The sequence below is a fragment of the Anopheles marshallii genome, chromosome 3, assembly GCF_943734725.1.
Source record: "Anopheles marshallii chromosome 3, idAnoMarsDA_429_01, whole genome shotgun sequence".
NCBI classification, from domain to species: domain Eukaryota; kingdom Metazoa; phylum Arthropoda; class Insecta; order Diptera; family Culicidae; genus Anopheles; species Anopheles marshallii.
In genome coordinates, this window is record NC_071327.1 from 76901304 (window position 1) to 76917843 (window position 16540).

At 43.2% G+C, this 16540-nt stretch overlaps 2 protein-coding genes across 2 annotated transcripts; one reads left to right on the forward strand and one right to left on the reverse strand.

Annotated features, from left to right (window-relative positions):
• The first annotated feature begins 249 nt into the window (after positions 1-249).
• LOC128713902 (uncharacterized) lies at positions 250-8433 on the forward strand. The gene is made up of 6 exons (XM_053808774.1): positions 250-684; positions 5341-5469; positions 5785-6075; positions 6293-6411; positions 6825-8229; positions 8296-8433. Exons 1-6 carry the CDS (start codon positions 250-252, stop codon positions 8431-8433), a joined length of 2517 nt encoding a protein of 838 aa, XP_053664749.1.
• Positions 8434-8872: 439 nt separating this feature from the next.
• LOC128711743 (NADH dehydrogenase [ubiquinone] iron-sulfur protein 4, mitochondrial) lies at positions 8873-9720 on the reverse strand. Its single transcript, XM_053806628.1, has 4 exons — positions 9674-9720; positions 9365-9512; positions 9117-9292; positions 8873-9053 (listed from the first exon to the last, which is right to left on the reverse strand). The coding sequence occupies exons 1-4, from the start codon at positions 9718-9720 to the stop codon at positions 8873-8875; spliced, it is 552 nt and encodes a 183-aa protein (XP_053662603.1).
• Between the last annotated feature and the right edge of the window lie 6820 nt (positions 9721-16540).

Below are 16540 nucleotides of genomic sequence, written 5' to 3' on the forward strand. Positions count from 1 at the left end.
AATGTTCTGCATTTTGTTGCACTCATCATGCTTTGAAATATTTCAATGTCTTCCAAGCGACTATGAAAGACATCATAAGCAATTTTGTCAGCATTTTCACATCAACTTCACCGACAGCACGTTTCACCGACAGCAGGAAATGTCAAGACAACCGCTTTTTTCAGAAATTATAAACGGTCGATTATTTTGTTTGGTGGTACTGCGGCGATTTACGACTGAATTGTTTATTTCATTGTGTTTTATTAAATAATGTCTTTCACGGAGTATTCGAAAGAGCTAGAAGCATTTATCGCGAAACAAAAACGATTGCTAGAGTTGGATAAAGAACGCATTAAAAGTGTGCCTCAGCATGGACCGAATCAACAGCAACATTCTACACCACCGAAAGAACCACGCAATGTTGATGACAGGGAATTGCTAACAGCTCAAAGCTTCCCTTCCAATGATAAGCATTCCAAGGAGAAGGTCAACTCACAAATAAGTAGAAAAACCAACATCGTAAAAGAAGAAGATGCCGGTTCGCGGGTGAGAACTCCTCGTGAACAAACAGCAGCAGGAAGCGCGATCGATTCGACAAATATTGACGCTCCGCAGGATGATGTGGTTAACCTATCATCGACATCTATCGAAGGACCATCAACAGTTTCATCAGCACATCGTTCGAAACAAATGTCGCCGCAACAGGTGAGTATATTTGTAATGTACCTGCGCGATTCCCCACCAAGTACCCGAGTGTTGTGGCAAGGATTCGGCGCACTCGCAACGTTGGGTCTACTCATTGCTGTATGTGTTGCTGGGAATGGAATCATTTTCTTTCTTGGTGTAAGGATAAATTCAAACAGGCAGGTCGGTTCCTGTGGTTAAGACACATCGACCGACAGTGCCTTCCAAGACGACCACTTGGCAAGACACAGTTACCGGGGGCTGTGCGCGTTCGTTCGGTATCGGTTGCTTCTTCGGCGTTCCATACAGTCTTCCAGTAACCATTTATTACTTATAATATTGTAACTTTTATTAAAGTGCAGTGATTGTATGTTCCTAGTGCATTGTCTAAGTAGAAAAAACGATTAAAAGCATTGTCATGTCATAGAGCTATTACAAACAATCTTCGATCATCATTAAGCCTGATCAATCGGATTACATCAAATTTGGTTCTGGACTGTAAGTGATGTTGGAAATGAATTATTGTTGAACGCAGTTTCATTGCATTCAATGTGCTTAACTTGCGTTTAATATTTCGTGCTTTTTGTGTCGTAGTATCCGTTTTGTCCTGTTTGAGCAATTATCGGATAATCGAATGAAAAATAGTTGATAGCTTGTTAATTTGGTAATAGGCTTTATGTCTGGTATTACGAGGTACTGATATGTGGGCAGTTTCCGGAACAATCGTTGTACAATTAGGTTTACACATATTAGCCTGTTAATGAACGAATGGGACGGCACCGGTACTTCTCACGACAAGGCCAATACCAAATTCCATTCGAACCACTTCTGCTAAAGTGCTATCTGTTATTCGGGAAGTGGACATACTGTAATTTCTAGTTTGAAACACTCAAAAATATTTGGTAAACTTAACTGTTCGTACGATCGCGATCACAATTTAAGTATCAATAACAAATAAAAGTTATACTTAATTATACTTACTCTGTTCCTTCCCAATGAACTAAACAAATTAATCCTACCAATCACCGATAAAGGATATCGTTTACAACAATGTACCTAATGTCGCACAATTTGGCCAATCCGCTGCTTAAAGCAAGTTGAGATCATGGTAGATAATGTTCCGATAATTTTATAGTTTGTTATCGATCGACATACATGTATGCGGTCGCGTTTGTCTCATAAATGACAGCAGTCGCCTAAAAACGCTCTATAATTAATTAATATCCCTTCGTCACAATTCGAATCACGCTTTCACTGCCCGTGGCTCATAATTAATCTTTTGCTTGCGTAAAAGAGAACCTTGCGGAAGAATGCACCCACCTGGGCCGGTTTCCCGCTTTACTAGCGTTCTATTAACCTCCAAATTGATCTCTAGCCCCATTCGAGTAAATTTGTGAATCGTGAATGAACCATACCAAACAACGAAGGAATCAGATCAGAGGCCAGCAATGCGTTGATGACTATCACCATTACGATGGCCTAAAATATTGTGCCACCTCGGAAAGAGGTAGCACTGAATGTAGTTCCGCGTTGAGGCATGTTGACCGCGATGCATATTCGTTGACAGTCAGTCATTCGTACAAGTAACCTGAAGTAATGTACGCCAGACATATCCCCCTTTCTATCCTTGCAGCAGGTCGGCATCCATCTGAAACCTCCCCTAGAACGGCAGCGGGGAATCGAAAATTGGAAATTAATTCCAAATCTGTCCTAAATACATCGGCATCAATTCCTGGCGCCGCTTGGCACCGTACTGGAAATATAAAACAAAATGGGGGGTGAAATCCTATAAACTGATCTCGTGGAAAAGGAATCAGTGTCAACTGAACGCAACCAAACAACCGGCTACACGTGTGCGGTATGTTGGGAAAAATCGAGGGGCACAATATTGCATATTAATTAACAGGAAAGTGGACTGAACGAGTCGAACCACTTACTGCCCGTTAGTCAATACAGATCGCTTGGATAAGTGACACCATTGGAGGATAGTGTATATGAACTGCTTTTTCGCCCGGTTATCTTGTTTCGTACCATCGGCAAGGTGTCAACATAAGAAAATGCTCTTCGACACGAGCGTTTTACATTAAATGTCTTAATTAATGATCCCTTTTCTTCACTGCGAACAACAATTTAGGAAATTAATCGTTCCGAACAAAAACCTTTTCCAGTTTCAAGAGAAAAAATCATTTAGAGGTATAAAATGTACATAAAAAAACGAAGCACAAGCCAAAACTAGCCTCATTTACATACATACCTGCAAGCGGTCATAGTAACGTGTGTGGTTAACATTTTGTTCGATACAGAATTTAAAATTTACATCCACATTAAGTAGAAGGTGTGGACTGTGGACCGTGATACGTGACCGTGAAGAGGGCAGTTTTTCCTCAGGTCAGGCGATTGAAAATTATGAAGCGTTTTTCCCATCCACAATTTTAACTCGCCTGATTGAATTGGCCCGTTACTTATGTAGGTTTGTGTTTTGTTTCCTTTCAACCGTTTAAGGATGATTCTGTACGGGAAGTAAAACAAGGAGGAGTGTATTATGTTATTATATCGACCGACCGAGACCTCCTTGTGTGTGGCAGGATGTTGTGCTGGTTGAGTGTTTCGGCAACTGCTAGACATGCAGTTATCCGGAAGGTTACTAAAGCATCCTTTTGAAGGTTTGGAAATTAAAGCATTATGCTGCGGTAAAATGTTGACCTGTGATTATTGAGTGAAGAGTGTTGGAGGTCTTTTAAAACTCGAGGGAGTCCTGTTAGAGATACGTTAGACAAAATAACAAAAAAACTATTGGCATCATTAAGAACCTCATTATTATAAAACGATTTATTTACTAACTATACTTAACAGTTGGTGATCTTTTAGTAATTTTGAACCCTTTTAAAAATCTATGGGACTATTTAAGGGACAATAGCCGAAGTCCTTTTAGGTCGTCCTCATAGACAGAGGAGGCGTGGTAGGACCAAATTGAGTTGGAGTGATGGCGGTAGCAGACGACGGTGCTCGACCATAAGCAATTTAGTGGACTTCTGTACCAGGCCAAGACCGTGAAGCGGATGAATCGCCTGATAATAATAATAGTAACTTATCACGATAACTACGAGTTTGTAGTTATTCCCATAACTGTATGTCCTTGAGATTCTTCTAAACTTCCATGATTCATCACATGTGCGTCCAAGCGTCCAGTTTGTATCCAAACTGTGGAGTGCACAGCTCTATATTTATCGTAATGCATGGCCAAGGTTCGTCGAAACGCCATTATGCCAATGTCAAAAACAAGTGTCACAATTTCAATTACTAACTATAATGAAAGTGGAATATAATATTCAATTCCCGGACAAATGTTTCAACATTCTCGCTCTTAAGACGTTGGTGTTGGGGTCCTTTACAAGAATGATTATTTCTTCCGCAAACCCACGACCGGACACTACCGTCTTCTATTAGGGTGTAAACAAAATGGGAAAAGCATTGATGATGATGTTACATTTTTCAGCAGTCCTCGTCACGAACCACCGGCGTGTAGAGCAACGGGGCCACTTGCAAGTCACACTTACACACGGAACCACCCTGCGCCATTAATTGGAATGGGGAAAAAAGCTCCCTGGTGGAGGTGCCTGGTGCCGCTAAAGCCCAACACACGTCCGTTGGTGCACCCGGAACGCAAAGTAAGGCCGAACTTTTCCGCCGGGGGTTGATAAACTTTAGAAGTTTAAATTACATCGCGCATTTGTGAAAACAATTCCATTATCCTGCAAAGGTTCATTGCGCCATTTGTGCACTACGCCCATGGTGATGACGATAATGATGGCGATGGCACTGTGCACTTCCGTCGCATTTGGTTACAATTTCCTGTTCGCTTTACCGGTGTAGTTGCAGTGAGGTCTAATTTGCTTGCCAGACGCCAGAGTCATCCAACAGCAAAACAAACCGTAACCGGTTACACGAAAGCGTTTATCTCTCTGTCGTATACGCGGTTGAATAGGTGTTGGCACCGCGTTTGTTTTGACCGCCTAATTCCATACCGTGAAAAGTTTATCCGAGGTGGGTGCAGAGAGGAAGGATGCGGGATGAAGTCGTGTTTTCAACGTATTACACATGGCGATTGTAATGGAAACTTTGCTGAAATGTTTATGAGTTAATGTGTAGCCGTTTGCAATGCGTTTGCTTTCCGTTTAGTTGATTCGTTTGCTGATAATATTTAAACGAGCACGTGTGCAATGGTTGTGCGGCTCAGAGCAAAAAGTCTTACTTTGCCGGTCTTTCATGGCATATGACTAAAAATAGGTCGATTTGAATGGGACGATAAGTCACAATCGATGGAGTCGTCTTGCGTAGATCAATACCATAGGATAAATAAATGCAGTCAGAGTCGTTTCCTATGGCTTTTCCTGCATTCTTTTCGGTCTCTCCCTTTAAGCAAAAAAAAAAATGGTTATGCAAATGATAATAGCTTATGTTCATCTATAAATATCTGACTTCGGTTACTAGCGCTCCCAGTGAACGTTGGATTTTCCGGCAAATCACGACCTATTTTCAGCTTTCGGCCAGCAGCATTTACAACCATTCCTTGCGTATACGTCACTCGTTTATTCTCTCCAAGCCTTTAACCGATTTCCCTTTTATTTTGTGGACATCAGGTCAAATTAGTTCTCATATTTCTCTTTCTCATTACAGGATGAAATGGAACAGTGGGTCTCGGATACGTTCTTTTCGTACTTTCCGAGTTTCAACAAAAAGCAAAAGGAACAGAAAACCGTCCTATCCCGTACGCGCCAGCAGGAATATCAAGAGTATTTGAAAAATGTAAATTTCATTGCTAACGTGGTAAACTATCTCTGTTTCTCGATTCTTCCCGGTAGTCAAAACTTAGAACGCATCAGCAACGCTTGTGTGCCTCATTAGCTGTTTCTGTTCCCTTTTTATTATATGGCCACTATAGATGCACCCGAACATCATGTGTAGTGTTGTTGCACGAAGAATTAGCTTCACCACACCTTAGCCTTTGTTTTCCATTACTTGTTTGTATATCTTCCGCCTCATTACACAAGCACCCTAAACATTTCTGTTCAATCACGGATTCTTAATTAACATATTTTCTCCCCCCCTTCCGCATTACAGATTCCGGAAGTGACGACCAAACACCAGCAGTACATGCAGAAGTACGGCACCGGTAAGCCACCGGGAACGGAAGCGACGACCAATGAGAAGGGAACTGGCACAACCAGCCCACCGCCTGCCGGTGGCGGCCAGCCGCAGGTCCGGTTCGGCAAGTCACTGGTGGCGGAAGCGAATGCAAACTTCCGCAAAGGTAGCCCGCGTGAGAAGTTGATCCAAGATTTAGCTCATACTGATCTGCCTACCATTCTTAACACAGACACTATCGATCGCAGGAACAGGATGTTGGCCGATGTAGGTATTCGTTTGGGTGTTGAATGGGGGAGCATGATTTTTGGGGGTTAACAAAAATTGGTCTAGATTTTATTTCTTCTCCAGTGCTGCCATTTTGATGCATAAAAATGAAAACAAATCTTCTAATCCCAGATGTTGAATCATTTGAATCGAATAATAATGTTATTTTGTTTACCTCCTTTCTCTATCCTTCACGTGTGGTAATTCGAATCAACAGGAGGAAAGTCGCCGTAAGATGGAATATCAGAAGGAGCTCATCAAGCAGATCGAGGAAAAGCGAAAGGAGGTCGAACGTTTGCGCGAGAAGGAAAAGCTCGAGGAGGAAATGTTGACCAGGTACAGAAGCGAACGCAAAATGGATTGGTTGTTTTGAACAGCTTTCACACGCACACTCTGCTGGCCCCTTTGATGGGTTGAGCGAAATTGGGGTTTTGGAAGTGTTATCGTTATTGTCACGGATAATGCTATTTAGCTTTAAAGAAAGGAATCATTTATAAAGAAAGGACCCTTTTCCACAGGACGCATTATTGTTATTTATTTTATATTATTCTTCATTATAAAAGAATAATTATGTTTAAGAGCTTTTTTGTGTTGGTTTTTAATGTACTCTAAAAACATTTTCATTTGCTTGGTTGGCCCGAATTGATAGCCGGAAAGTAATCTGGTCGTCACGCATGTCTACCTGGCCTTAATGTGCAATGTGTATCGTAACTACTAAAACACGCACTTTTTTCTCGCGTTTTGTGCAGCCGTTTGGAACAACAGCTGAAAACGATGCAGCTAGAGGAACAACTGGAACACGAACGATTGCGCAGTGAGAAGGTGCGAATCGCCACGGAACAGAATCACATACGGCGACTCCAGCTTTTGGCAAACCTCGAGAACGATCACAAACTGTTCAATCCATACGATGGACAGCGGAAAGCATTTTCGGAAAACGGTGCAAAAGTGGAACCACCGGCAACATCCAGCACGGCACACGTTCCCCACCCGAAGGGCGGTGGATCCTTTTCTTCCGGTGACGAACGTTCGAAGGTGTACCGGTATTTCAGCAACTCTGCGCAACAAGATAAACAGAACCATTTTGTGTCCGTTGGAGCGGCCTCTTCATCGACGTTATCCTCCGAGCAGGATTATGAATCTTCCAGCGAAACAACGAACAATTCGTTGACGGCCGAACATCGGTATCAGTACTGTAAAAGTTGCCGAGCTGATATCGATCGTTCGTTTCTTCCACCGCAACCGGCCGTTGGATCCAGAGGTATGGAGCATACAAAGCAAAAGCGACAGCATTGTGCAAAGTGCGGTTGTAAACGATTGACCGGACAGACGAATGTGAGCAGAAAGGACGATCATATTGTGCGCTGTATGAAGTGTGATCGATCCATGAAACGGCCGCAAGGTTCGAAAGGATTAGTTGCGCTATGTGCTGTTTGCACACTCACGACGGATGCAGATCGGAAGAACATGGTACATCAAAAGGTCCACCAGGAAAAACGATCCACGCGTAATGCGCGGCACTATTCGACGATCGTTGATGATGACGATGAGGTTCAAATACATCAGGCGCCCGTATCGCCCAAAAACAATCCGTACAAAATCCTCGACATTCAGTACCACGAAAGTGACAACGATAATGGTGATCTGGACGTGCTGAATCCGGTGATCGTACGGAACAACTACCGCAAACCACCGTATTCGCTCAACATCGAGAAGGATTCGCTGTTCCATCCGAGTAAGAAAACGCCCGAACCTGTTCTATCGGTAAACATTCGCAACGGGGAAGTGTTTGTGGACAATAAAATGCGGGCCAGTGGTGTTGGTGGGTCTACACGTCCCCCTGCTAGCCCGTCCGATGTGGACGAAGGTCATCGAGACGATGAGACATCGTCAGCAACCGTTGGGGATGATATGCTGGACGAGCGGATTGCCAAGTACGTTCGACACTACAACACGCTTTGGATGAAGCGTGGCAATAGTAGAAAGAACAATGCGCATCCCAACCATCATCACCAGCAACACCATCACGATGGGATGAAAGGTAGCAAATCCGGTACACTGCTTCCATCACTTTCGCCACCGAAAGTGTACGTTAGTGATCGGCCGGAAAACCTCAAGAGTGACGCCCTGAAGCTTATGGAGAAGAAATGGGAGGTAAGCATGTTGTGAACCGCTGCTAAAGGCTTTTTAAGTAACATTATGCCATTTTTTCTCTTAAAGGTACCGGCTGTAGAACGAACAAAAGTGAACGAAAAAGGATCGACCCGGGTCTTGACACAGCTCGGTGCCATTCGGAAACAGTTACAGCTGGAACAGCTTCAAATGGATGACCCATCATCGTATGGAAAAAAATACTAGGCGATTATTGCTTTTGTAACTTAAAACGTTAACGTAAACTCGTCCATACTCATTCTACATCAACATTCCGTCCGCTTAACTTTTAAGGCGATCATTTCGATCGAAAGTGCAAAAATTGCTTTCCCGGCGAACAGCTCGACTCGACATCAACTTAAAGTTGACCGCCTTTGGCTGATTGTATTAAACTTGAATTTGTAGCCTTCGAACTCGAATAAATTTGACAAATGAATTTCAATTGCTAATCGAAAAGGAATTACTCTTTTCGCAGAGGGAGAGTGCACGGTGAAAGAAATTCCATGTTCAACACGTCGTATATTGAATTGATACGGTCGGTTTGTTTTTCAACGGTGTCTCTCTTATTTACAACGATCTAATAGCGTAATAACGACCATGCTTGTAACTTCCACTCTCGTTACCGCGATCTTCCGTTGATCGCTCTTCACTTGGTCGATACACGGGTACGTTTGTTCCACGAAAAGTTGATGCCGTAGTTCTTCACACGCTGCTTCTTTTGAACTTCGACCTTGTCTACGAACCATCTCCATCCGTTCTTTTCGCAATGCGCGATCGCCTCATCTGCGGTGGTGAATTCGACCCGCATGTTCGACAATGGGTCGCCACTAAAAACAAGGTTATATTACAATCAGTTGCTTCTTAGAGGTCGTACCAGTTTGTTAGCTTACGATGAAGACCATCCCATCAATGGATTCTCCCAGCGTTCGCGGTTATCGAACTCAATGCTCCAATGTTGAATGTTATCCGTTCCACTTTGCATAGCATTCTTGGCCGGCATGAAGATACGTACACGACGTTCCTTCACGTGCTCTTCCGGCACTCCAGTGATGGGGCTAATATCAACCTGAAAGTAAGGAAAATATGCAAAATAATTTCATTACGCATTACACCTTGGCGGGGCAGACTGACGCCGAACCTTCGTGGGAACAGTGATGGTTGAAAGGTTATCACGGGCCCGTTCCTCTTCACCGGCAAGGATAACGCACGCATCCAGTATTGGAGCTTCCTTTTGCGCCTTTGGATCCTTGTATACGATCGAGGACGTGGATAGGGATGCCCGCATCCTGATAGGGAAGAAATCAAGGATACCATTTTACCAAACAATTCGATTACACAACCATCCAGCCGGGAACAACACTCGAAAGGTGAAGCGTATTTATTCAAGATGAACACTGCAATGTACGGAAACATATAATGAAATCACTCTGCAGGAACGGAATATTACCATTGCGTAGCACCAGTTCTGGCCACTGTACGCAGAAATAGGCTCATTTTCGTAAGATTTTCCCTTTCGCAAACACTGTGCGATCGATACGATTTTGCTGGGCCAGATATTTTTTGACAGACGAAGCAAAATATCAAAACACTGCCGCTGTCAGGCGAATTGACAACTATAAATATGCTGGCAGTACAGTGAAGGCCACTGGTTGTACAGGTCTGCTTACACGGAACAGAGTGGTGAATTTGAATGTATGAAAAAAAACATATTTTCAACAGCAGCAAACTAACTCTTCTTTTAAACTTCCTTTGACACGCTTCGACACGTTAAAAGTAAATGAACCCAAAAGTGGACACGTTTCGAATTGAACAAAATTGTCCATGCTGTCAATTGCATGCATTCGTTCCACGTGTGCTGTGAGTCTTCTCCACATAATAGACTGGCCTTCAGGCTGTCAGTTGCATCCCCTGTAGACATAACTGAAGCGTGCAATAATAGACCTAGTTGTTTACGTTTTTCCCTCTACAACCTAACACAAAAATGCTGCAATTACTGATCACAAACTGTTTAAAAGTCATATGAGTCACACGTGAAGCAGACGGGGGTGCACCGTACGTTTATAGCGCTAGAAAGCAGCCCCATGTAATGCACTCTAACCCGGTATCTTCAGTGCGGTAAAGTGTTGTGCAAGCAAGCAGCAGCATTAGAAAAGCTCGGACCGAGGTACAACCCCAACACGGGGACAATTTTTCATCTGTCTAGAAGAGGGTTGTTATTGTTGTTGCTTGTCGTGTCTGACCCTACGGGTAATGTTTGGCGAGATTTGCGTGAGAATAATCCGTGTACGTGTGTTGCGAACAGTAATACTATCGGGTTTGCGCTGATTTCGCGGCTCCGGATGCGTGACGATTAGGTGTGGATTTGTTCTGCGGTCCATGTCCGTCAAAAGCAGCGCACTATCGATTGCTTTTTGACGGTCCCTTCCGTACGGCAGTGTGTTTGCTGCAGCTTCTCTTTCATTTCGGCCGCTAAAGGTGTCACCAGCGGAATCACCTCGACCGTCTGTAAATAGGTGCACCATAGGTGAACACGCAGTCTTTCGGATTCGGAAAAGGGAAGGCATAACCCCGCGGAAAGGGCGGGGAACGGTGTGTGATGCAACGGAACATCCGCAGCAATTTGTGTCGGGCCGCGAACGGGGTACAGTTTTGCTCGCGAGTGTAATTATATCGCTTAAACATTGCTCATCCCCGATGCTGCCGATTCGTACAAATGTCAAAATTCATCTCGCGTTGTGAAAGGATTGAACAGCGGCAGCGAAAGTGTTGGACAAGTTGAAGCGAATCATACCAGCGGTTTGGTGACCATTCGAGCGGGCGATTGGCAAGACGACAGTCACACCCCGGTGGAGAAGCACGGTGGAGCAATATTCTTTCACGCTATTTCTCTTATTTTCGGCCGAAGCAAAACGGGTGCGACCGAACAAGAAGCGAGTAAAGTAAGCCGAGATCGATACCGGGCGAACGAAGAAAATCGCGCGCAACCGGCACACTTTCGGAAGGGTTGTGTGGGATTCCACCGTCACAAGCCACCCCATCCCAGCACTGAAGTCACACCGGAGCAGCAGCGGAACCAGCTGAAACCGTAGAAGTAGTAGTAGTAGTAGTAGTAGTACTAGTGCTGAGTTCGCTGTAGTAAGAGTAAAACCGACCGTCACTAATGATAGGTCTTGGTGGCGCCGATTGACGAGACACGACTCGCGTCCACCACGTCGAGAAAGGAAGGCTTTTCCCCGTTAAGGCATACGAAGCGGAAAAACGGTACGGCGAAAAGGAGGCCGAAGAAAACAGAACAAAACTTAATAAGGCATCGATAGCAAACAACCGCTCCAACTGCACAATCCATTCAGACAGGGTGGGAAAAGTGCATAGCGCGGAGTAGCGCGAAGCAAAACGCAAGTATATGCAAAAATAGTGCACCAGTCTAATCAATCAAAGTGATCGGGTGAATGAGTGTGGCGTGTTGCGTGAAAAAAAGCGAGTGAGTGAAGCAAAAGTAGAAGAATTAATAAGCCTTTCCGTTATTTCACTTCCGGCATTCGCATTGTTACCGTGGTAGACGTGTGGAAAATTTGCGTTTTCAAGTGCTCAAGCGACCGATGCCAGTTCCAGTAATTCACCAGTTCCTTTAATGGTTGTGCAGAAGCTTTAAAAAAAGACAAACACAACACAACGTTCTGAAAGCAGGCCGAGCTGCTCACCGTAGGCACCGTAGGGGTAAGCAAATCAGGTAAGGGAAAGAGAAGCATCGAAGCAACCTGAAACATGAAACCGTCTGACGCTCCAGAAATCGATCGGATGCGAAGGAGGCGACCATTACCATACATTCTTTAGCGAGTCATGGAATGAGGAATGATTGAGATGGGGGGGATGGTTAGAGAATGGCATTATTAAATCAATAAATTTTTCCTTTTTTCCCCCTTTATTTTGGTCGCCCATTTCGTCTGGAATGGGTAAAACCGCCCCAAAACGGAGCCGTGCCTTGAGCAGGACACACACAGCCAGGCGAGAAGTCTTCTAGCAGAGTGACTCTCGAAAAGTTAGCAAAAAGCGGAGAATAGTTTAAAAGCAGCTTTACCGGGGTCACTACGCTAATGTTCAATTTCCACACATGCACGGACGGATGTTCCCGGTGATGTTGGTGTACGGTGCATGTTTGGATAATTGAAATAGATCCTTACCACCGCAAATCCGTTCTAACATTCCACACCTCCCAACGGCAGCTCGTTTTTTCTCGAATAGATAATCCATTCTAAAAGTTCATGCACCATACTCCAAATCGAATTTGAGCGCAGGTGTGTGTGTGTGTGTGTTGAACTGCCGGATCATGCATGTTGCTCGGGGTATTACGACATGTTTAGTTTGTTTGAACATGAGGATGGCTACTAGACGGAATGCTACTGCTACACAGACCCAATTTTCACAACCCACTGCACGAACCAACTGTTTAATCTCAGTGTGCCATTGCTACCACATTTTAAAATCCTTTCGTCGGACGTCAGGTCTTTCGCTCGCAAAGGCAGGCTATGCGCGGGAGTTTGGGCGAAACCCGCAGTTGTGACCTGTTTTGTATGTGCGTTTGTTTATTCTCGTGTCGCGCTGGGTTGCTACGTCGATGCGGCATATCGTACCGTTTTTAGGTAATGCCGCTGCTGCTGTACTGGGTAATTTAGAATTGGGGTGTAGCTGTATTTTGAAATCCATTTTTTCAGCTAGATTTTCTAGAGGCTACAGTGGATGTTTAACCGCTTTTTGGCGTTAAATAACAAAAGAAATAATAGATGAAAGTTGGAGAAATTTTGGAAGATTGGAGAAAAAAACATTTGGAATTTAAGAAGAATTCCTGATATTCTTAGCATTTCCGGGAACTTTTCGTAATTGGCAGCATTTTGGTACAATTTGAGAACTTTGGCAACAATGGCAACTGGCAGTTGAAGAAGAAAATGTTTGCTTTTGAATTTTAAATGAATTCCAATACATTCCAATCCCTTCTCCATGTTTGTTACATTCACACAGATACTAAGCATCTCTTTAAGTTTATTACATTTCTCAAAACACTTTTATATTGCAACCGGCAGCATTGCTTTGCGGACGACTGGTCAGCAGATGACTGCATTTCGACTGCATTACTGCTTAATAATGCAACGTTTGCCGCGTGCCTGTCCTTCTAACGTCAACAATGGACAACAGCGCTCTTCCTGGTGCCGGTTGGCCAGAAAACCCCCGTTTGTGGTATATACCATTTGTTGACCCAGTCTCACGCGCCAATCTTTTCGGTGGATGAAGTCATTTTCGTTTGCATTTTCCCACAGTTCCAACCACAATGGCTTCCATTTTGTGCGTTTGTAGTGTGAGGTAGTTTTTGTTTTTGGGGTACAAAATTTCGTCAACTTTCATTACCACGCTGTTCGGTACGCTGCCAGTTAGGCACAAGGAAATGGCTTCACACTATTCGCGACGTGCCCTTGCATCGTGGTTGCATGGTACGCGTGCCTTCAAACGCGACGCCATATGTTAATAAACAATACGCCCTAACAAACAAACAAACAACCGAATGCGAATGGATGGTAACACACAGTAAACATTCGCAAACACTGCGGGTTGGGTGGGTTATTTGACCACCTTTGCGATAGAAAGGGAAAATATAATGACTGCCTAGCCCTGTGGCGTTTTTTTCCACTGTGGAGGCATTCCTAACAAACTAGAGCTCTTTAGCTTCATTTTCATTTCCCCTTCACAAACTACTCAAACAATGTTTGGGTTTACAATGGAATATAAATAATCATTAGCATGCGTTTCCCTTCCCATGCGCCCGATAAGTTAATCGGTATATGATTGCTCACCTGCATTCTAATGCCGAGCCCCCATCTATAACAAGAATCGAGTCGATCTAAAGACACAGGAGCAGCTGGAACGGGGGGAAACGATGTCCCAAATTGGCCCATTCAGCACCGATACAGTAATGGAAATTAAGTTAAACCAATTTGTTATTTTACATTCCGATTGTGTCATTAACGCACGTAATACCATATTTACTGAGTGTTCCTTCCAATAAATTTCACTTCAAATTATTCTCTAAATTTGTATAAAAATCTCTTGACAGTCTTGAGTTGCGCCAGTAGCTCATAATATTATTCCTGCAGTTGATTCCTCCGGCTCTATACTTTTATTGGATACGTGGCAGAATAGTATAAAAAATGGCAAAAATTTAAAAAATTACTTTAAAGCGATTGTAAATTTGTTGAGATTTTGACGTTAACATGAATCTAAAATAAACATAACGAAGTTAATGATATGTACACCCATGTACAGATTACCAGAAGCGGTTGATAACATCAACACAACGCTCACAACAACCGAATGCAAATCATTTATGGAACTGATGTGTGGTTTCCTGTACCGTCCGCAAACAATTGCAAGGGTTGTGTGGAGAGAAACGGCAGTGTCACTTAAATGTTCATTTGTTGGCACTCGTGAACAAACCACTGCTTTATGCTACGATGCCAATTATTCATCGATTGGCACTATTTCGGTATGAATGAATACATTTGTTTCTCGCTCTGTCTTCGCTTTCTTTCGGTGCCGAATGTTGCCCTTGGGTATTTTGTATAACCTATGGGGAGGACAACTTGTTAGACCTTATCGTTTGTATGATGTAATCAAGCTTAATGGTATTAAAACGAGATAAGAAAATATCTAAGGGTGGGGGAAATAAAATAACACCATTCGTTTGACTGGCCGGATCTCGTTCCGTTATCTTCTGGGTACACACCACTGGAGGGTTTTCCCCCTTTTTTACACATTTTGATTGGAACATTTTGCAAAATTATACCGCCGAGCTCTTGTAGCTTGTAGGGGAGTTTGAATGTATTTGCTTATGAAGATTTTATATCATTTTTGCCGCTGTTATCTCTGTTATCACCTGCCAACTGCCGCCATTCCCTAGAGGAACCTTTATTTACGACGGTTCAATTGTTTCATGTTTCTGGTGGAAAATTTACTACAGGAAACACTGTCATATGGAACTTATTAAAATTACACGTTTCGTGAGAAATAATTGGACACTTGCAAATCTGAACTCGCTTCAAATTTCCACTCTGACTTATGTTCATTCATTAATTTAATTTATTTTAATTACAGTACAACCCCACGCACCCGAAAGACTCACACTATCACGCTACCAAGTGGTCAGCCCCGGAAGGGGGGGGGAGGAGGGTCAGCATAGTTCAATTGGTACGAGGTACGAATGACGGACGGTCCCATCCGTGGATGTTGATCGTTACAGCGACGGGATCTTATGAATGTGGGTGCCTTTTTCACAAACAGCAATACGAGTGCATCGGTACAGTGTGTTTTATGCGCGCTTCCTGCTTCATTGCTGACCGTCCGTGTGCCAATGAGCGTGCCCCATTTCTATCGAGTGAGTTTTGATGATAAATTTGCTTGCTAGTAGTGTAGCTAGCTTAACAGTGTGGTATTGGTAGAGAACGATATAACAGTTGCAAAATAACGCAAAATAACCCCTAAAATAGTATAGTTCTTGTAAATAATTTTATTTTGCATAGATGTGTCTAGTAATTCCCTTATGATTTGTATCGTTTGGTTACGTTTTGGAGCTTTTTAGCCTGAAAGTATGCAATCATTGGAGCATATGTAAAATGACAGTTCGAAAGAATGCATTAAAAAGCTGTAAATTGCATACCTTTAGGCGCTCTCATATGGCGAAATAATTATACCTGTTTAATTAATGCTATTACTTACCTTTTCTTATATTATCAATTTAAATACATCCAGGCTAACGAACACACAACTCTGCCACAGTTTTATTCGTGGAAACATTACACACAGTACTACAACATTAAAGCCTTGATGTGGTGTTCCTTGGGACCTACATGAAAGATACACGATATGGGTTCGTTATGATTTTTTTTTCGGCTGGGAGACTTGCAATGAAACCCTTACGTGCTTATGCTGGTGAAGGATGAACAACTTTCGAATGTCGCACCCATCCCAGTACCCTATCTTACCCGTGTGTTTTAAGTGAGCTTTTCCTAGTGATCAATTAAATTATCGCGTCCGGTTTAAAAGTTTGGTAATAGTCGGCTTACTTACTCGTTCAACCAAACCTGATCGACACGTACCGATTGTGGGATGTTTCTACCACGTTATGATAAGCATGTTTAGTGGTGATAAAAAAAACACACATTTGTCGCATGGTTTGTGCAAGTGTTGTTTTTTTTCACTGTGTGCTTAACTACCTTCTGCTGGAGAATTCTACACTAGAAAAGGCCATTTAAATTGTGTTGTTTACGTT